The 22,186-nt window shown below is 43.5% G+C and overlaps 1 protein-coding gene across 2 annotated transcripts in view; it reads left to right on the forward strand.

Moving 5' to 3' along the window:
* The window catches only part of LOC138154217 (tumor necrosis factor receptor superfamily member 14-like), a 51,909-nt gene that overhangs the window by 24,299 nt on the left and 5,424 nt on the right, over nt 1-22,186 (forward strand). For both annotated transcript variants that reach the window (XM_069078777.1, XM_069078778.1), the window contains 3 exons: nt 11,677-11,802; nt 15,774-15,929; nt 18,844-18,934. In XM_069078777.1, coding sequence (XP_068934878.1) covers nt 11,677-11,802; nt 15,774-15,929; nt 18,844-18,934 — 373 coding nt within the window. The remainder of the gene's footprint in view (nt 1-11,676; nt 11,803-15,773; nt 15,930-18,843; nt 18,935-22,186) is intronic.

The following is a 22,186-nucleotide window of genomic DNA, read 5'->3' on the forward strand; positions in this document are numbered from 1 at the left end:
ATGTAATTATGAAGGAAAGATTTTCTTCAGTGAGATTTTGAGATTCTTTTTCCATCTGGCAAATTTGGTTTTTTTAGGGCATTCTTTTTCTCATTGGCTTTTTGAGCTTCTTTTGCCATTTGAGTTAGTTATTTTTTAAGGTGTTATTTTCTTCAGTCAGGTTGTTGACTCTCATTTCATAATTTTCTCACATCGTTCTCATTTCTCTTCCCAATTTTTCCTCCACTTCTCTTATTTGGTTTTAAAAATTCTTCTTATGCTCCTCTATGGCCTGCGACCAATTATATTTTTCTTGGAGGCTTTTGGTGCAGGAGTTCTGACTTCATTGCCTTCCTCCTGTTCCATGCTTTGATCCTTTTTGTCCCCAAAATAGAAATGTAAAGTGAGATTGCTGTGCTTGCTTTGCTTCCTTTTCTTGCTCATGTTGCCACTCAATTACTTGACTTTTGAGCTTTTTGCCACAGTAGAAGTCTACTACCCAAAAGGCAAGCTTTATCCCCATTGCTAGGGTTTTCTCAACTGTGGGAGCTATTAGTTCACTACCCTCTTTGAAGCCTCCACATGCTCTGGCAAACTGATCATGTACCCCAGGACCTCCAACCTAGATAGTGATCCAGATCCAAGCAGGTTAAAGCAAGAGCAATTACTTCTCATACTGGTGGCTTAGTTTCCCTACAGTCTGCACACCAGGAGCTCTGAAGCATCCATGCAGTGGTGCTACCACATCTCAGCCACTTCTCCCTCCAGGGGGCAAAGTTCAGACCTCACTCCTGGACTCCCAGTTCCCAAAATCCACACTGCACTGACCTCTCACTTTGTCCTTAGCATCTCTGGGTTGATCATTATGGAAACCACTTCAACTGCTGGTGATCTGAGGTCTCTCTAACCAGTGGCTGGTTGGGGCCATCCTGAGGCTAAAAGCTCCAGCTCACATGGGGCTGGGCTTGGATCCCAGAGAGCTGCGCTGGGCGCTTCCTGTTGACCTGCTGGGCTGTTCTAAGCAGGAGGTTAGCTTCTTTGTGTCATTTTGTGGGTTATGTAGCTCCAAAGTTTGTTTAGAGTCATTTATTATATGAATTGGAGGAGGTGGAAATGGGAGCTATATGGAAATCCTCTTTCTACACTGCCATCTTGGCTCAGCCCACCCCTGCCTCCTTTACATGAGATGTTCTGCCCCATTATATCTCTTCCCCCCTTCTTCTCCCAATATATTCCTCTCTCACCTCTTAATTTTATTTTTAGATATCATCCCTTCACATTCAACTCACACTGTGCCCTCTATGTATACGTGTACACACATATACACCTATAGACACATAGGTCCACCTATACATATATATGTATACTTATATATACATATATATCCCCTTCAACTATCCTCATACTGAGAAGTCTCATGAGTTACAGATATCTTTCCATGTAGAAATGTAGATAGTCCAAATTTAATAAGTTCCTTATGATTTCTCTTTCCTGTTTACTTTTTCATGTTTCTATTGATTCTTGTATTTGAAAGTCAACTTTTCTGTTCAGCTCTGGCTTTTTTTTTTTCATCAAGAATGCTTGAAAGCGAGGCGGGTAGGTGGCTCAGTGAGTAAAGCGCAGGCCTGGAGTCAGGAGGACCTGAGTTCGGTTCTGCCCTCAGACACTTAACACCGACACAAAAAAACTAGCCGTGTAACCTTGGGCAAGCTACTTAACCCCAATTGTCCTACAAAAAGGACAAAAAATAAAAAAAGAATCCTTGAAAGCCCTCTATTTCATTGAATATCCATAATTTCCCCTGAATTATTATGCTCAGTTTTGCTGGATAGGTGATTCTTGGTTTTAATCCTAATTCCTTTGACCTCTGGAATATTTTTAATTCTGATATTCTAAGTGCTTTTTCTGAGGTCCTTGTCAATTTTTTTTATTTGTATTACAAATTTATTTTATTTTCAATTCATGGGGAAAAAACTAAGCATTTCTATTAACAGTACAAAAAAAAAGATGATTGTATATAAAACTGCAAATCGACCATGTACAACTTACTACTCCTTGTAAATATACAACAAAGTCATAATGTAAATTTCTTTTTTCCCTTCTTTCTTATTCCTCTCCCTTGGCCTCCTCCTCCCCTCTGCTTTAGAGATGCCTACCATTAGACACAAATATGTATATATATATATATATATATATATATATATATATATATATATATATATATATATATATATATATATTGTATCAGCAATGCAATATCCACAATGCCTACGAAAATTACAGATATGCTGATGAAGTTGTCAGTCACAAAATATATCAGGCTTTCTGTATGGGGGAATAAGCTGGAACATTTACTAAAATACCAAAAGACTGAGTCCCAAAACCAGAAAGTCAAAGCCATCAGAGTAATTATAAAATTGGCACAGGCAGATAAAGTAGAAAGCACCCACATTCTCAAGCCTTTAAAACAGAACAGGCTACCTCAGGCAAAGGTCCTCCTCTCCCCACTCACAGCAACCACCCAGCATCCAGGAAGCACACTCCCAGCAGCTCCGGCCCCTGGCAGTGCTCAGCAGGAGTCCTTAGCAGAAATTCTGGCTGACTAACAAAAGGGTTCGCGGTGCCGATGCCTCTGCTGCTGCTGCCGTCGCCGCCACTGCTAGCCACCACAGGAACTCTAGCTTGGCTTCCGCTTCCTCTTGCTCCACCCCTTCCTGCTACATCAGCAAGTCCAATGGGGCATGGAAGATCTTTAGATCCCATAACCCTTACATTTGGCCCCAAGATCTTTCATGTCCCTTACTTGGCAAAAATACAGTAGGAATAACTGGTGTCAACAAAATTTCACAACAATATAATAAGAATAGCAGACAATAAAGATAGGAAATCACATTTTAGGGTGGGGCTTGAGCACAAGCTCCCCATCATTCCCCCCACCCGGAACAAATGGGACCCCAAAATCTTGTGGTAAGGGGTGAAGGTCGCGTCTTCTATGGCTACTTGCTGCTGAAATTGGATGTAGAGCTGTCTCTGTCCTAAGGGGTCCCATTTGAGAGGTTAGTTCTTAATATGCTTGATGCCAGGTCCAAGGGTGACACATCACAGTTGCAGACAGGGGGTGACATCCAGCTTAAGCTATCAGGCATCTACAAGTGGAGGGTACCAAGCCTGCGGAAACAAATCTAGCAAACAAGGTAAACAGACAAAAAGTCAAGAAGAAGCAAAGAGACAATAACCATACTATTGTAGCCTCACTCACGGTAGAATAAATGAGTGAAGGGTACAATTTTGTAATCATCTTCTCCAGAATAAACAATAGTTACAGTGTTATCCCTCCCATATGCTATAATCTCTGCAGCCTTTGGAACATCATCTGGCTTCCTTTTTACCCATACTTTAGCTCCTGATTTTATTCTATCAGTAGAAGCAAATCCTTCAGTTCCTCTGACAGTTATTTTGGAAGGAGGGTCAGTTTTTACAAGTGGTATTGTTTTACAAGGAACGATAATCACTTGAACTATCCTATCATTTTTATGAATCTGTATGGGCCCTTCACCTAAATTCTGGAATGTTACAACAATTTCTCCTTGATGATTAGAATCTATTACTCGAGCCAATACATGTATTCCTTGAGCTGCTAATCCTGATTTGGGTAAAATCTATCCAAAGTGATTTTTAGGGATTCTTATGCATATCCCAGTGGAGATTTTTCTTATTTCTTTTCTGTCCAACCAAAAGTCCTCTAAACAATGTAAATCATACCCCACCGAACCAGGTGTTCCTGGGTACGGTGCTGGGACATCTGGTCTCAAGGTCCAATACTCCATATTTGGAATCTTATGTGTTTGTTATTTTCTAATTTGCAGATTTGGGGTCATCATTCTGGCTAGAGGTGTACTTCCTCCCAATGGTCTATTATTCAAATTACGCAAAGCCATGAACAAATTATCCTTCCAATGTTGATATGAATTATTGGAACTTAACTTCCTCAACTGTTCTTTCAGTAATCCATTCATTCTTTCAATTAACCCAGATGCTTCTGGATAATATGGAATATGATATATCCATTCTATATTGTTTAGTATACAATACTTCTTCATTTCATTGCCTTTGAAATGTGACCCATTGTCACTTTGAATCTGCATTGGGGTTCCATAATATAGACTTATGAGATCTAGAGTTTTACAAGTGTTTTTCTGGGTTGCATTCTTATAAGGACAAGCTACTAGTACACCTGAATAGGTGTCAACACAAGTACATATAAATCTGCATCCTTTATCCAGTGGTAGTGGACCAATATAATCTATTTGCCAGATTTGGGCTGGGACTTTTCCTCTTGCTATCTCTCCAGTTACTACCCAAGGAACAGTTCGCTTCTTTTCCAATTGACATATATGACATTCTTCTGCTATCTGTTTTAACAGTGAATGAGAGATACTAATACCTCGATCTTGTGCCCACTGGTGTGTGGCCTGGACCCCCAAATGGCCTGCTGTTTGGTGGACCCATTTTGCTAATACCGGATCATCATTTGTTGTCAAAGTAGGGACAATATGTTCAGTAGCAATCTTTGCCAGTCGATCAGCATGAGCATTGTACTCACGTTCTGGTGTGGTGGGGGCCACGTGAGCATCTACATGAAAAACTGACAAGTCAGTGGCCAAAGACATGTTCCAGATATCTTCCCATAATTCTTTGCCCCAGACTTGTTTGCCATGAATTTCCCAATTTTCATTTTTCCACATGGGCATCCATGTAGCTAACCCATTAGCTACTGCCCATGAATCAGTGAATATATGACACTGTCCTCCTTGTTCTATTTTGATGGCTTGATATACTGCCATAAGTTCAGCATATTGGCTGCTTGCACCTATCCCAGTACTTTCCAAAGTCCTTCTAGTACATGGGTTATAGGCCACTGCTTTCCAATGTCTTTTTTGGCCCAAATATTTTGCTGTCCCATCAGTAAACCATGCATGTCTCTTTTGTTCCTCAGTTAATACATCATATCCCTCATTCCATTATACAGTGGACTGTACCAACTGTTGCTTTGGCTCAGGGGGTGTGTCATTCCTCTCAATTTCTATGTTTGCTACAGATTCATGTAGAACAGAGACTCCGCTTTTGCCTGTTTTCGCTCTATTTTGAATATACCACTTCCATTTAATTATACTAGCCTCTTGGGCATGTCCAATTCTGTGAGAAGCTGGGGTACTCATTACCCAGGTCATAATAGGGATTCCAGGTCTTAATATCACTTCATGGCCCAGAGTCAGTTGTTCAGTCTCCACCAAAGCCCAATATGCAGCTAACAACTGCTTTTCAAAAGGTGTATACTGGACTCCAGATGAAGGGAGCTTCCTACACCAAAATCCCAAAGGTACATTTCGGCTTTGTTGTTTTTGCCATAAGCTCCAGTTTGCATAATCATCTTGTACAGTCACTTGCAATTTCACTGGACCATTTTGCATGGGCCACAAATCTAGAGCCAATTGTATGGCAGCCTTGGCTTCTTCAAAAGCTTTACTCTGCTCAAGTCCCCAATCGAATTCATATTTCTTCCATGTGACTCTATATAAAGGTTTTAAAATCTGTCCCAAATGTGGAATGTGGTGCCTCCAGTATCCAAACAATCCTATGAACTTTTGGGCCTCCTTCTTATTGGTAGGGGTAGGAAAATCCTGAATCTTTTGTCGGGCTTGAGGAAGAATCTCCCTTAGCCCCTTGTTCCATTGTATACCCAAAAATTTCACATTTTGAGCTGGTCCTTGAACCTTTGCAGGGTTAATTTCCCACCCTTTACTTTTCATATGCTCAATTAGAAGGGTCAAACTCCTTTCCACTACTTTTGCATCTTTTCCCTGTATCATGATATCATCAATGTAGTGGGTAAGCTGTACACCAGGTAGCTTTAATTCATCCAACTGTTCAGCCACAATCCTGTGACAAATAGTGGGGCTATGTATGTACCCTTGTGGCAAGCGGGTGAAAGTATATTGTCTACCCTGCCAAGTGACAGCGAAGTGGTCCCATTGTTTAGGGTCTATTGGGATGGTGAAGAAGGCATTTGCCAAGTCAATAACTGCATACCAAGTCCCATCACATTTCTGGATCCTTTCTATTAAGGTGATGGTATCTGGAACAGCAGCATACAAAGAAGGAGTCACCTTATTCAACTGTCTATAATCCACAGTCATTCTCCATGTCACATCTGATTTTCTTACTGGCCAGACAGGATTATTCCATCTTGTGGTTAAAGGGACTAACACTCCTGCTTCAACATATTCCTTTATAGTAGTGGTACTTTCATCTTGCCCACCTGGCACACGATACTGTTTTAAAGTAATTACTTCAGAAGGTTCAGGTAAAGTGATTGGGTCCATTTTTAGTTTTTCCACTAAAACTGTATTAATTCCTATCTTCCTTACAGCAAATTGGTATCTCCCTTCAGGTAAATTCAGAGTCATGCCTCTCAATACATCTATTCCAATGATGTATTCAGGAATGGGTACAACAACCACAGTATATTCTTTCTTAGGTAACTGCCCAATTTTCATTGTTATTTTAACTTGTCTGGCTGATATTTCAGCATCTCCTAGACCTGTGATGGTAATAGGAGTTCCATGTTTAAACTTATCAGGGTTTCCATAGATAAGTGTGGCCTCAGCCCCAGCATCAAGCAGTGCCCTAGTCACAGTAGTTGATCCATTCTTCCAATATATTGTTAAACCAATATGGGGTCTGCAATCTCTTCTGCATATTTCTTTTATCTGGGCTGGGGCTTGGCCTATCTCCTATTCCCCCTGAAGGTGGGGCAAACTTGGATACAAAGATTCAGATTCAGAAATACCTGCAGGGGTGGTTCCTGCTTCCCTGTTCATTCTAATGCTAAGTACCTTTTCTTGGTACAGCTTATGCAGCTCTTCAGTTGGAATACCATCTAAAATCCATCCCTGCTCTTAATAGAGCAGTAAACAGTTCCCTTCTTGTGGGTCTATTTTGTCTCTGAATCCTCTGGCTGTTTACTCTTCTCTCTCGAGGCAATTTGTCTTTTTCCCATTCCCCTAAATCGCTTAATTGTGAAATCTTATCCAGCACCTCTGAAAGAGGGTGCCCTATTTCTCCAATTAACAGAGTCAGAATTAGGTGCTTATATGCAGGAGGAGCCGTCTTCACTATGATATTTCTATGAGGAACTCCTAGGGGGGTATCATAATATGCATTTGCATCTCCAATCAGGATAGCAGTTTTCATTACCTCCTCCTTTAGCTTTCTCATACAGTCTCTAAGTGAGTACCAGGGTCTGTCTCCCCTAGGCCACATAGATTCAGTAGGATATTGCTTTTTGCATCCTTCTGCAGCTAAAGCTAGAAGATTAATTTTGTTATTTCCTCCTTGCATATGGTGATCCCTAAAAGCCTGGTGTACAAAAGGATTCTGACTGATACTTATGAATTTTAAACAGTCCTCATTGTCCAGTGTTATTCCTCTGGTGCCTTCATCAGTGATTCTTGCTATCCAAGACACTAAAGACTCCCCCATTCTTTGGGTGAATCTACTCAATATATCAGTGATCTCCTGTTGAGTGAAATCCTCAATTATCTCCCTGGACTCTGTTTTGCCTCGGTGGTTCTCCTGTCTTCTTCTTCATATGGGGAGAGCTTCTACATTAGAAGACTCCTCATCTAACCTTGCTCCATTCTCCTCACACACATTCTCCTGGAAGCTGTCAGGGCAATTCTGCCCAGCCTGTACAAAAGCTGCATGCACATTCCTTCTGCTAGTTTTTTGCTTCCTTTTAGCTACATGAACAGTAGCTTGCTCCTGGACCACATGAGTCCCTCCAGTTTGGTCTTCTGAGTGCTGTGACACAGAAGAATCCTCAGGCAAACCAGCTGACTCCCTAGCCATGCAAGCTCTTTCCTTCAGCAGCTTATCCCTACTTTTACACATAAGGCGATAACTTGTTAGCAGCACCCAGCCTCTCCTGCACACTCCTACCAGTTCTTTGCCTGGTTCTATGGGTATTGCTTTCAAACATCTTTCCAAATCTCCAGGTTCTCCCTCTTTTAGCCTTGGTTCCCAGTTTTCAAAGGGCCCTGTGCTTTTAGCCCATTCTCTGGCTAGAGAGGAATAAGGCAAATCCTCCCATCCTGGAATAGCCATTTCTCCCTCTAAAGCCCCACTGCTTCCAAACAGAGGCCTGACATTTTGTGATCCCATCCTGGTCGCCAAATGTATCAGCAATGCTATATTCACAATGCCTATGGAGATTACAAATATGCTGATATAATTATCCATCACAAAATACATCATGCTTGCCATATGGGGGAATAAGCTGGAAAATTTATTAAGATACCAAAAGACTGAGTCCCAAAACCAGAAAGTGAAAGCCATCAGAGTAGTTATGACATTGGCACAGGTAGATAAAGTAGAAAGCACCCACATTTTCAAGCCTTTAAAACAGAACTGGCTACCTCAGGCAAAGGTCCTCCTCTCCCCACTCACAGCAACCACCCAGCGTCCGGGAAGCGCGCTCCCAGCAGCTCCGGCCCCTGGCAGTCCTCAGCAGGAGTCCTTAGCAGAAATTCTGGCTGACTCCAAAAGGGCTTCGTGCTGCCGCTGCTGCTGCCTCTGCTGCTGCTGCCGCCGTCAACGTCGCTGCCACTGCTAGCCACCGCAGGAATTCTAGCTTGGCTTCTGCTTCCTCTTGCTCCGCCTTTTCCTGCTATGTCAGCAAGTCCAATGGGGCACGGAAGATCTTTAAATCCCATAACCCTTACAATATAAATATATATATATGTGTGTGTGTGTGTGTGTGTGTGTGTGTGTGTGTATGTGTGTAAAATTATTCTATACATATTTCTATTCATCTGTTCTTTCTCTGGTTGCAGAGTGTTTTTCTTCAGATATATGTATTTTTAATGTGTATATATAAGTCAAAATGAATTAGTCACTCAAAGTTAGTCTTCAAACAATATTGCTTTTACTGTATAAAATGTTCTCTTGGTTCTTCACTGTTCCCTACTCTTTTGTGCAAGACTTTCCATACTTTTCTTTTTTTTCCCCCATTTTTCAAATGCTTTATTTGCATCACTCATTTCCACCAGATTTTGAATTGCAAATTTTCTCCCCGTTTTTCCCCTCCCCACTGCCCCAAAATAGCGATCCCACAGGATATCCCCTCCTCCAATCTGCTCTCTCCCATATCTTCTCCCATACTCCCTTAGACTTTTCCAGTAGGACGTGATGGATCTCTATGCCCCAGTGCCTGTATATTTTATTTCCCAATTACATATAAAATAGTATTAATTTTATATATATAAAATTTAAACATTTGATTTTAAAACTTTGAATTCCAGATTCATTCCCTTCCTCCCTTGTCACCCACCCTTACTGGAAAGATAAGCAATTCAGTATAGGTTGTACATGTGTTACTAATGCAAAACATTTACATAGTAGATATACTGTAAAAAACTGAAATATTTCCCTCCCTTCTATCCCACCTCCCACTTGTTCTATTCTCTACTTTGATCCCGTCCTTTTTCAAAAGTGGGTGCTTCCAACTTCCCACCCCAAGCCTGCCCTCCCTTCCATCATCCCCCGTCCCATCCCCTTCCCCACTACTCTCCTGTAGGGTGAGACACCCTATTTAGTGTGTATTTCATTCCTGAGCCAAATTCAGTGAGACTAAGGTTGACCAATTCTCTTTTGCCTTCCTATTCTTCCCCTCCATTGTAATCATTTTCCCTTGCCTCTTCTATATGAGATAGTTTACCCCATTATGACTCTCTCCATCTCCTCTCATTATATTCTTTTCTCACCTCTTAATTTCACCTTTTAAGTATCATCCCTTCCTATAAAATTGGTCCTGTGCCCTCTATCTATGTATACCTGTAAACACATATACACATATTCACATATGTATTCATATACCTGTATACCCTCCGATATATATTTCTATTCCCTTCAACTGTTTTCATCCTGAGAAAAGTTTCATCAGTTACAATTATCATTTTTCCATGTAGGAATGTTAATAGTTCAACTTTGATAACTTCCTTATGATTTCTTTTCCCTGTTTACCTTCTCATGCTTCTCTTGCTTCTTGTATCTGAATGTCAAATTTTCTATTCAACTCTGGTGTTTTCAGAAGAATGCTTGAAAGTCCTCTATTCCACTGAATGACCATATTTTTCCCAGAAACATGATACTCAGTTTTGCTGGGTAGGTGATTCTTGGTTTTCATCCCAGCTCCTTTGACCTCCGGAATATCCTATTCCAGGCCCTTCGATCCCTCATTGTAGAAGCTGCCAGATGCTGGGTTATCCTGATTGTGTTTCTACAATATTCAAATTGTTTCTTCCTGGTTGCTTGTAATATTCTCTCCTTGATCTGGGAATTCTGGAACCTGACTATAATATTCCTAGGAGTTTTCTTTTTGGGATCTTTTTCAGGAAGTGATCAGTGGATTCTTTCAACCTCTATTTTGCCTTCAGGTTCTAAAACATCAGGGCAATTTTCCTTGAGAATTTTTCAAAGGATGATTTCTAGGTTCTTTCTTTGATCATGGATTTCAGGTAGTCCAATATCTCTCTTGGGTCTGTTTTCCAGGTCAGTGGTTTTTCCCATGAGATATTTCACATTGCCTTCTATTCTTTTATTTGTTTGGATATGTTTAATACCATCTTGATTTCTCATAAAGTCACTAGCTTCCCTTTGCTCCATTCTAAATCTGAGGGAATGATTCTCCTCATTGAGCTTTTGAGACTCTTTTTCCATCTGGCAAATTTGTTTTTTTAAGGCATTTCTCTCCTCATTGCCTTTTTGAGCCTGTTTTGCCATTTGAATTAGTCTGTTTTTTAAGGTGTGATTTTCCTCAGTCAGGCTGTTGACTCTCATTTCATAATTTTCTTGCATCATTCTCATTTCTTTTCCCAATTTTTCCTCCACTTCTCTTATCTGCTTCTTAAGGTCCTCTATGACCTGTAACCAGCTTGTATTTTCCTTTAAAGCTTTTCGTGTAGGAGTTCTGACTTCACTGTCTTCCTCCTCTTCCATGCTTTGATCCTTTTTGTCCCCAAAACAGGACTTTAATGTTGGATTCTTCTGTTTGTTTTGCTTCCTTTCCCTGGTCATGTCGCCCCTCAGTCACTTGACCCCTGGGCTTTTTGCCACAGTAGGACTCTGCCACCAGACAGGGGAGCTTCCATCCCAAATGCTGGGATTTTCTCAGCTGCCGGAGGTAGTAGTTGGGTGCCCTCTCTGAAGCCTCCACACGCTCTGACAAGCTGGACACACACCCCAGGACCTCCACCCTAGACTGCAATCCAGATCCAAGCAATTTAAAGCAAGAGCAATTGCCCTTCAGACTGGTGCTTGGTCCCCCTACACTCTGCAGGCCAGGAGCTGAAGCTGCAACGTGGCAGCGGCTATGCCAAGTCACCTCATGGTCCTTGTCAATTTTGACAGTTTGGGTTCTAAGGTTCTGTGGGTTGGGTTATGGAGGTTTACCATCCCAATTTTCAAAGGAAATCGTACTAAACCACCCTAAGTTTCATAGGTGGCCTTGGTAGCTCCCCGGGTCTGGGTTTGGGTGTACATATGGTGGTGTCAGGGTGGTACTGGGCAGAGAGAGGGGCTGTAGGGGCAAAGGGGTCCTGTTACACTTTCTTGATGCTGACTCTTTGATAACATTAGGTTACAGGGTTCGTGACACATGCAATACGATCACAAATACCTTTTGTTTGGCTTGCAAAACCGGGACCTACACACCACACCCCAATGGCCTGAAGGAGTGTCTACAGTGTAAAGACTGTGACCCTGGTAAGAAACTCTTCAGAGGCCCTGGAGTCACCTAGGATCCAGGACCTAACCCAAAACCCTCCCTTTCCTTTTCTCTGACCTGAGTCCTTTATCTCCCCAAGAAGGGGGAGTTGGGTCCAGAGAAAGTCGTTAGTCTTGGGCCTACCCAGTCAAGGTGGGGTGGTGGGAGCTTAGGAGCTGGACCAGGTCAGTAAAAGAGGCAGTGAGAGTGCTGTGATGGTAGATGGGAGACCTGGGTTCCATTTCAGACTTTACCTTTTGTGACCTTGGACAAGTCATGTTCATTATTTGGACCTCAGTTTGCCTGATCTATAGCAGGAAGGGCTTAGGAAGTTCTTAAGGTACTAGGACATGATATTTCATAACTAGGAAACATGGTATAGCTTATTCACACTCTCACATAATCCTAGAACACAGACTATCCAAGCTGGAAGGAACCTCAGAAGAGAGAACTTAAAATGCCTACAATTCTGAAGGGGGCTATCAGCAGAGCTGGTCCTCATGAACTTGTGAAAGAGGTTGAGTTAGTCCCTAGGGCCCTGCCAGCTCCTTAAATGTGCCTATCTACACCTTCCCGACCCCAAGCCATTGAAGTAGGAGGGCTGTCTCATGACCTGGTGTTTCCCCCTGACTGCCCAAAACCTCTCCCTTTAACCCCCAGCTAGGCTTGTCCTCTCCAGCCATGCTCCAGCATTTCCAATGATCTCTCCATCTTTCTGCTCTCTTCTGATGATTCCCCTGTCCTCAGTTGCCTGCCAGGGAGGAATTAGGTTAACCTATTAATTCAGACTAGATTGTGGGTGACTGCTGATGTTGCCCTTTTCTGAAGATATTTTTAAAAATAAGTTTTTGTTTTCTTAAAGGAATGAATTTCTAAAGGTGAATTCTTCTCCATAATGATGGAGGATGATTTTCAAGAACAAATGACATGCCCTCCCCATGATCCTTCCCCACTTTGCCCCTGAGGCCCAGGTGGGTCAGGGCTACACCAGACTGGAGAAGGGCCTGTATATCCCTGTTGGTGGGGGATGGGAGAGAGGAAAGGCAGGTGAATGCTGGGTGATGGAACTGGTCCTGCTGCCCACCTCATTCACTTTGGCTCTAAGTATTTTGGAACCTGGATTTCTCAATTTGAATAGGCTGCTTTGCATAACTTCTTAAGCATGTCAGATCTCAATGTAAAGTGCTGGGGGCTCTCCTTGTTTTTCTTGCTCCCTCATTTTCCCTTTTCTTTTCCCTCAGAGGATTTTCCATCTGCATCCTCAGGGTATCTCCCCTCCTTAGCTCCTATGAAAGGTATCATAACAAATCCAGAGTTGATCATAGAGGTCATCTCATCCAGGACCCTTATTTTATTGAAGAAACTGACCCCAGAGAAGTTGTAATCTGTATAAAATCACAAGGCATCAAATAGCAGATTCTGGATTTGAATTCAGGTCCCATGACTGCAAGTTAAGTACTTGCTCACAGCCTTTTGTCTTTCCTTCCTCCAGTCTCAGACACAGCTCGCTTTAGAGTTTGAAAAGGTTTTCTTCCCCAATATTGACAGCAGGTGATACAGCAGGAAGAGTCCTAGATGAGAAGTCAGAGACCCTGAGTTCAAATTCCGGCTCTGCCATTTACCATCTGTATTATATTGGGTGAACCAGTTAAGAAATATTCATTAAGCACCTACTGTGTGTCAAGCCCTGGGCTAAGTGCTGGGGATACCAGGAAAGGCCCTTGGGAAGCTCACAGTCTAATGAGGAGATATCAGGAAACAACTCTGTACACACAAGACTTGGGCCAGACAGAGTGGAGATGATCCCAGAGGGAGGCACCAGCATTAAGGGGAAGCAGGGAAGGGAACTGACCTCTCTGGGCTGGTGTTTGCTTATATTTTAAATGGGAGGGTGAGATGCACTAACAAATGAGGCTCCTTCCACCTCTCAGTATGTTCTCTGACCCTTTGTCTGGGAGCCTTGGGCTCTGGGAGCCAAGTGGGACAGTGGATGGAGTGTTGGGTCTGGGGTCAGGAAGACCTGAGTTCAAGGATAACCTCAGACAACTCTTATTTTGTGACCTTGGGCATCACTTACCCTCAATCTGCCTCAGTTACGTCTACTTTAAAATGGGGACAATAACAGCATCTACCTCTCAGGGGTGTTGTAAAGATCAAATGAGATAATATCTGTAAAGCACTTAGCAGAGGACATGGCACATGGTGGGGAGGCTCTAAGTCAGTGCTTCTTCCCTTCCCCCTCCCCCTTCCTTCCTGCCACCTCTCACTGACTCTGTGTGACCCTGAGAAAGTCCTTCTTCCAAACTGGTCCTCAGTGGCTGGATCTGTACAATGGGTGTAGGTAACAACCCTTGCCTTCCTGGAGGGGTTGTTAGACTGGCCTGAGATTGTGATGGACCCAGGGCTAAGGCACAGCCTAGTGGTTTGGCATAGCCAGGCAAACACGTAGGCTGTGAGCATCCAGCTCAGAAATGTGAGAGGTGGAGGGAGCCTCCCACTCACAGAAGGGTAAGTGACTGGTCCCAGTTTCCTCAGCCTGCGGGTCCCTTTAGCTAAGCACAGCAGTACCTTCCTTCCTCAGCCCTGTGATACAATTTATTTCAGTTCCATTCTTCCTGAACAGGGCCTCCTGACTCCCTTGTGTTGCCTCTCAGCTTCTGCAAGTCCTTAGGGCCTCAGACTCTGGAGAGGAAATCAGACTCCTACTGGGGTCCTCAGCTAGTTGGCGGGCAGACTGAACTGGGATTGGAGACACCCAGGACTGTCTTCAGTCTCAGCTGCATCTCCCAGGAAGCCTCCTGTCTCTGTTGGGGTTCCCCTCTTGCCTAGGACAGGTCACCAGGGGCAGCGCCTGCCTTAATGTCCCTTATCATGAAAACAGAGGTACTAGGAACACTTTTTCTGCTCCCTGCCCCCACCTGCCACTTCTGTTTCTGCTGGCTTTGTGAGACCAGGGATAGCAGCTTCCCCAAACCTTGAGGATGGCCTTGGGGAACCATTCACTGTTTCCACTTCTGTGTTTGGAACTCAGCTCTGTGCACCTCAGAGACAGGCTTGGCTGGGAAGTGGCTCCCAAGCCCAGCTCTCCACACCACACCTTTCCTACCCTTAGCCTCCAGCACACACACTCAGCCAGGGATCCCTTGACTCTACTTCCTCAAGAAGGTCAGATTGATGGGATCATGGGATTTACAAACTGAGAGGGAACTTGGAGCTTGCCTTACCTCGGTCTTTTTCTGCTTCTGTGACTGTGGGAAAGTTACCTCCCTGGGCTTCAGTGTCCTGAATCATGAAAGGAAGAAGTTGGACTTATTGGTTCCCAAAGCTCTTTCTAGTTGTACATCCTCTGGTCTAGGTCAACTGCTTCCTTCTGCAGAGGAAACTGAGGCCAAGTCAGTTAGTCAAGGAGTTTTTATAAGGTTCTACTGTATGCCAAGCATGAGACTGAGTGCTGAGAAGGAAAGAAGGAAGGAAGGAAGGAGGAAATAGAAGGAAAGAGTAGAGGGAGGGAGAAAACAATCCTTTATGAAGGGTCCACTATGGACCAGGCACTGTGCTAAGTGCCAAGGACACCAGAAAGACAAAATACCCTCTGTCTTCACTAAAGAAAAGTGATGCATGAGGCTGCTCAGGTAAAATGTTATCTCTTTGAGGGCTGGCCTGGTTCCATCTTTGTCCTTGTAGCCCATCCTCCAACACAGCTTTGTACATCTTTTCTTCTTTTTCTTTTTGGAGGGTGATGGTGGGGGCATCAGGCCTGTGATTTTATTTGCCCAGTGAAGAATATCCTTTATATTCAGGCATGTGGGCACCTTCTCTACATCTCATAGTCGTAGAGCTGCCTAGAGGGGCCTGTCCAATATCCCTCAGCCACAAAGGATCTTAGGCAGCATCTGAGCCCACAGCTGGATAGGCTGCCTCAGGGCCTGTCACTGGACCTTTCCCACCAGATTCTTGTTTTTTCTTTCAGGGTCTGGCTTCGTGACCAGAAGGGAATGTTTAACTATATCCAACACCGTGTGTGGCTGTTTTCCAGCCCATATCTGCGTAATCATGAAAGGTGACGACTGTGAGCTCTGTGAGCCTCACCGAGTCTGCCCCCCTGGCCAATATGTGAAGTCTCAAGGTGAGCCTGCCCCATCTCCATCCACCCAGGGACCCAGAACTATTGTTGCTTCAGGCTGCTGCCTGGACACCTGAGAAGTGCCCAGCCCTCCCTCAGCTCTGGCTGCCTCCCTGGAGGCAGTTGTGGTACAGTGGGAAGGTGGCTGGGCCTGGTCTGAGAGGACTTGGGTCTGAACCTCAGTTTTACCCTCACTGTCCATGTGATCCTGAGGATACACAACCTCTCTGGCCCTCAGTTTCCCCATCTATAAAATGAGGGGCTTAGACAACATGACCTCAAAGCTTTCTTCCAGATGGATATTTATGAGTCCATGATCATGAAGTCTGGTTTCAGGGCCCCTGTCTTATCTTCATAAACCTCAGACAGCCTGGGGCAATATGGAACTGGCAGAGTCGGGAAAAGTTAACCAAGGCTTCCCCACTGGTGTCCTCCTCCAATGGGCTTTGGTGACACAAAGTGACATTGAATCTTTGTTTTGTCTTTTCAAATGGAATATTTTTTAATTGACACAAACCTATTTTCTCTCCTCCTCACCTTTCCTCCCCAACTGGAAAATAAAAATAAAAACAAAAATTTTGATAGCAAATTTTGTGTGTGGGCAAACAAAGCACATTCATGCATTGGCCATTTTCAAAGAGAGTACATCTCCTTCAGTGCCTCGAGGCCTTTGCCTCTGTCAGGAGGTGGGCAGTGTTTCAACAGGAGTCCTCTGGAAGAGTGGTTGGTTACTCCGTTGATGGGAGCTCTGGAGTCTTTCTCAGCTGTTTGTCTTCACCATGTTATTGTTCCTGTATCAGCTGTTCCCTGGTTCTGCTCACTTCACTCTACATCAGTTCATACAAGTTTTCTCATATTTCACTGACATCATCCATTTCATCATTTCTTATGGCACAATTGTATTCCCTTGCATTCATGCTCTATAATTTGTTCAGCCATTCCCCGATAAGTGGACAAGCTCTTAATTTGCAATTCTTTGTCTCCATAACTATAAATATTTTGGCATATATGGGTCCTTTTCCTTTTCTTTGATCTCTTTTGGTGCAGAAGATCTGACTTGCTATAGTGGGCCAAAAGGGATGCATAGAATTATTGTTATACATTTGAATCAATTCTGCATATATCTTAGAAATAAGATTTCATCAGAGAAGCTTGCTACAAAGATTTCCCACCCCATTAGTTACCTGTTTCCCTTTTAATTTGAGCAGTTCTAGTTTTATTTTTGCAAAATCTTTTAAATTTTATATAATTGAAACTGTCCATTTTATCTTCTTTGATCATCCCTCTCCCTTATTTGGTCACAAACTCTTCCCTTGTCCTAAAGGGTGCTAAAGGTCCCTTGGTCATAAACTCTTCCCCTGCCCACAATTGTGATTGGCAATTTCTTCATAGCTCCTCTTCTTGATTTCTGATGTGCCCCTGGATTCTTGAAGGTGATCCCCAAAGAGTGCAAATTCTGGCAAATACTACTGAGTTGGACGTTTCTAAAATAGCACCAGGGATCTGGTTTTCTGGAGGTTTGTTTTCTGAGGACCTGCCTGGTTAAGTACAGAGGGACTCAGTCCCACATAGGCCTCAGGGGGTGGATGTTTTAGATACAACTCTGAAGGGCCATCCGCTAAAATAGAGGGGGATCACAATCTGCTCTTGTAGAGAGAGGAGCCAAGCTGCCCAAAGCAAAGATCCTTCCACTACCGAAGGAGTAACCTGTGTGGGCATGTAAGGCCCTTCCCTGACCTTTGTGGGCCTCAGTTTCCTCTCCTGTAAAAGGAGACAGTAGGACTCAGTGCTCTCTAACATCCCTTCTGTCTCCAAAGCTACAATCTGATAAGTGGGCAAAATCATTTCTATGGTTTCAGAAAACTAAAATTATAACAAGTAAACAAGCCTTCATATAGTACCTACTGTGTGCCAGACACTCTGCTAAGGGCTTTACAAATATTACCTGGAAAATAGGTGTTGTCATTAGCCCCCTTTTATAGCAGGGGAAACAGGTAAACAGAGGTTAAGTGACTTGCCCAAGGTCATATAGATAGTAAGGGTCTTAAGTCAGAATCCTCCTGGCTTCAGGCCCAGGGATGAATCCACTGAGACACCTCAATCTCCAGCTTCTTTGTAGCAGTGGGGGATATGGGGGTGGAACACTACACACAATGTTGCCCTTCTTTTGATATGTGGATCAGTTTGCTGAGCTCTATTTTTGTTTCCATTTTAAAAGTTCTGCGTTATAAGAGATGGCTCTCTGGGTAAGATGAGGCCATAAGGGGTCAGCTGAAGTCAGCCTGAACTGCTCTCCCAAAAGCTCATGGTTAAATATTCAATGTCAGTATTGACACTTTAGAAATAAGGAAGTAGCATAAATCAGGGCTTAATTTATTGCTTTGTTGATGGCTTAGTTTTAAGAAAGTGACTGGGAAAATCTTAGTAATATCAGTTAAACATAAGAAACATAAAAATGTAGCCTGTGTTCCTCCCTCCCCACCACCCCAAAGAGCTGCCTGTTAAACATGTACTATTAAAGGGAAAGAAACATTGTGTAATGCAGGTGATGCAAAAACAAACATTTTTTTTTTAAATTTCTTGCTGGGGTGGCTAGGTGACACAGTGAATTGAGAACTGGTCCTGGAGTCAGGAGAACCTAAGTTCAAATCCAGCCTCAGACCCTTAACACAAAAACTAGCTGTGTGACCTTGGGCAAGTCACTTAACTCCAACTGCCCTCCAAAAAACAACACAAAAAATTTCTTCCCACAGGCCTGGGAGTATTTCATAGACTTGTTCCCAGTGCTCTTTGCTGTGACACAGAGCTTCCAGGGAAGGGACCAGCCAATCCAGGGACACTGCCACAGCAGCCATCTGTTGCTCTGATCCTCTGGCTATGCTCAGCACCAAATCTCCCATGCCTCCTGCTCTTTCAGGCACAGAGAGAAGCAACACCATCTGTGAGAAGTGCCAGGCAGGGACATTTTCCCCCAATGGGACCCTTGGCCAATGTCTGCCATGGACCAAGTAAGTGTATTTCACTCTCTGGGACTTGGTGGTTCATTCTTTTTGCTTCTTCATTCACAGTGTTTTAAAGAAAATTTCTGACCTTAACAAAGAGCAAATAAAAAAAGTATTTTCCATATTCAAAACAGAATAGAAAAAAGAGAGAAAGAAAGAAATGATCAAAAGGGGTGAGGGTGGGGTGCAGGTTAATGTTTAAAAACCGAATCTCTGAAAAATAAATATACACAGGACACAGTTTTCTGTTTATTCAGCATCAGAAAAATTTTTACCATCAGTTTCTTAGCTCTAGACACGCAACAGAATAAGAAATCAGGCCCTATTTTGTAGTGCTTGCCAATCTGAAGCAAGAGAGCTCACCCTGAAAATTTAACAACTGGCTGACAGATCGTGCTGATCCCAGCCCCCTCTGGATGTACAGCCAACTCTGAATCTCTATTCCGTGTAGCACACATTTCCTTTTAGGTTCAAAAGGAATTCAACCTGTAACTTTCAAAGCTGCTCTGCTCGCCTGCACTTCCTTCTGGTCTTCCATCTTCTGGGTAGCTCTGTTGGTGAGTTTTTTCCCTTTTAACTGAACAAAATCTGCCTTTCTGTGTCTTCTCTCCTTCACTCCAGGTTCTCCCCTCTGGGGCCAAGCTGAGTGAGGTAACTTCTCCTTAACATCCCTTAGAATACCTGAGACAGCCTCTGGGTCTCTCCAAGACATTCTTCACTAGCTCCTCACAGGCAGAAAGGTTTGGAGCCCTAGTGGCCCCAGGACCATGGAGAGGGCTTTGGAGTCAAGAGAGGCTAGGTTCAGATGCCATGGGGGCTCCCCACCTGTCCTTGGGCCAGTGAGATAATATTTAACAGTGCTGGCCCATGGGAGAGGCTACATAAATTCTTGCTGTTATTATCAGTTACTTGATCTCTCTGTGCGCAGTTTTCCTCATCCATAAGTGAGGGGCCCCCTGAAGTCCGTGCTAACCCAGAATCTATGAGCCTCTAGCACCCTCTTGTGGAAGCTCTCCAGCTAACTGAGGAACTTCCTAAAAGGTGGCCCTGTGTGGGCTGACCAGGACAGGGTCCCCAGGACAGGCTTTACAGCAGTTCCTTTATTCTAAACCCACCAGTGTAGTCTCAGGCCGAGCTGCCATAACTGGTTTTCCAGTTTTGCTGCTGACTCACACAGTGTTCATGGCACTCATGCTCACATTCCAAGACCTTTTCAGATGGATTATTATCTAGTCCAGGGGTGGGGAACCTTCAGCCTCTAGGCCACATGTGGACTTCTAAGTCCTTGGGTATAGCCTTTTGGCTGAGTCCAAGATTTACAGAACAAATCCTTTTATTAAAGGGATCTGTTCTGTGAAGTTTGGATTCAGTCAAAGGGCCACAATTGAGGACTTAGAGGGCCACATGTGGTCTTGAGGCTGCAGGTTCTCACCTCTGATTCTAGTTCCATCTCCTTCCCAGGACAGTAGCTTGATAGAGTAGAAAGGGCACTGGCTCTGGAGTCAAAAGATCCGGGTTCAGATCCTGCCTCTGAGGTTTGTTTCTTTTGTGATCAGGGATAAATCACTTTGACCTCAGTTTTCTCATCTTTATATTTAGGGACTGGAGTAGGTAGCTTCTGATGTCCAATAATAAAAATAATAATGATAAATGGCCAGCTAGGTGGCACAGCTGTTAGAGTGCTGAGGCTGGAGTCAGGAAGACTCCTCATCCTGAGTTCAAATCTGGACTCAGGCATTTACCAGCTGTGTGACCCTGGGCAAGTCACTTCATCCTGTTGGTCTCCGTTTCTTCATCTGTAAAAACACCTGGAGAAATAGATGACAAAATACTACAGTATCTTTGCCAGGAAAACCCCAAATGTGGTTACAAACAGTTGGACATGGCTGAAATGACTAAACAAGAAGACCAATAATAATTTAGTAACTAAATAAACATAGTCATTGTTATTGAAAGGGACATCAGGGAGTGGTACTAGCCTAGAATTATATCTATCTAGCTCTCTTAAATATTACTAGTTTAGAGGACATGATTAGATTTACACTAACTTCTGATCATTTTGTCATTTTTCACTGGGAAAGAGAACCCCACTAATAATGATATTAATGTAGTCTTAGAGAACCCAACCAGAGAGATAGAAACAGAAAGACAGAGAGAGATTGAGAAACCCCTTCATGGAGCTAAGGCCCACCCAAGGTGTGGGTTGTCATGTGGCTCACAGGGAGGAAGACTTGACATCTCTGGCCTTTTCTTCCACCTGCCCTTTTCCAAGGAAGATTTTAATTCCTGCCAGAGCAGGAGCAGGAAGTTGGGGCCAGAGACCACCTTGTTCTTCTCAGAGAGATGGAGTTCCAGGCCAGAATTCTAACTACCTGTTCCTTTAAATATTGTTAGTCTAGGGATATGACTAGATTCAAACTAATTTCCGATAACTTTGTTTTTGGAGGAGGAAAGGAAACCCCAAGCTCCCTCTCCAAAGCTTGACCCCCTACACACCTAGTACCAATTCCACAAAGTGGTGCTTGAAGAGGCCCCTGAAAGACTTGAAGCTTGAGGAGTCCTGGAAAGGACTGATCAAGGCTAGAGTCCTCCCACCAACTCTGCCAGACAACTCCTACAGGGCAGGGCCTTCCTCTGCACCAGTAAGGAGATGGGCATTGGGACAGGAATGATAACAGCAACAATAATGGGCAGCATCTACATAGCACTGTCTAGGTATTGTCAGTGATCCTCAATGATTATCTTTATTTAGTTACTAAATTATTATTAGTGTTGGCGTTTAGTCATTTCAGTCACATCCAACCCTTTGTAACCACATTTGGGCTTTTCCTGGCAAAGATACTGTAGTATTTTGCCATATCTTTCTCCAGTTATTTTTACAGATGAACCTGAGACCAACAGGGTGAAGTGACTTGTGCAGGGTCACACAGCTAGTAAGTGTCTGAAGCCAGGAAGTGTGTGCTATTATTAGCCTCATTTTACAGATGAGGAAACTGAGGTAAACAGAGATTTAGTGATTTGCTCAAAGTCGCACAATGAACTCACATCACAAAAATCAAAGCTAGGAAGTGTCTAAACTAAGATGTAAATTCCCATGCTCCAAACTCTAGGCTCAGCACTCTGTCCATTGGTGTCCCCTGGACCACTTAGCTATCTCTGGCTCTATGATCTTTTTGAGCCAATTTTTTTTACCCTAATTATAGGACATTGATTCCAATCAGACCTATTATTTTCCATCTTACTGTTAGCTTAGGCAGT

The sequence above is a fragment of the Petaurus breviceps genome, unplaced genomic scaffold (genome assembly GCF_028583685.1).
Source record: "Petaurus breviceps papuanus isolate PSGF00001 unplaced genomic scaffold, PetGlider_PUasm1.0 91041, whole genome shotgun sequence".
NCBI lineage: Eukaryota > Metazoa > Chordata > Mammalia > Diprotodontia > Petauridae > Petaurus > Petaurus breviceps.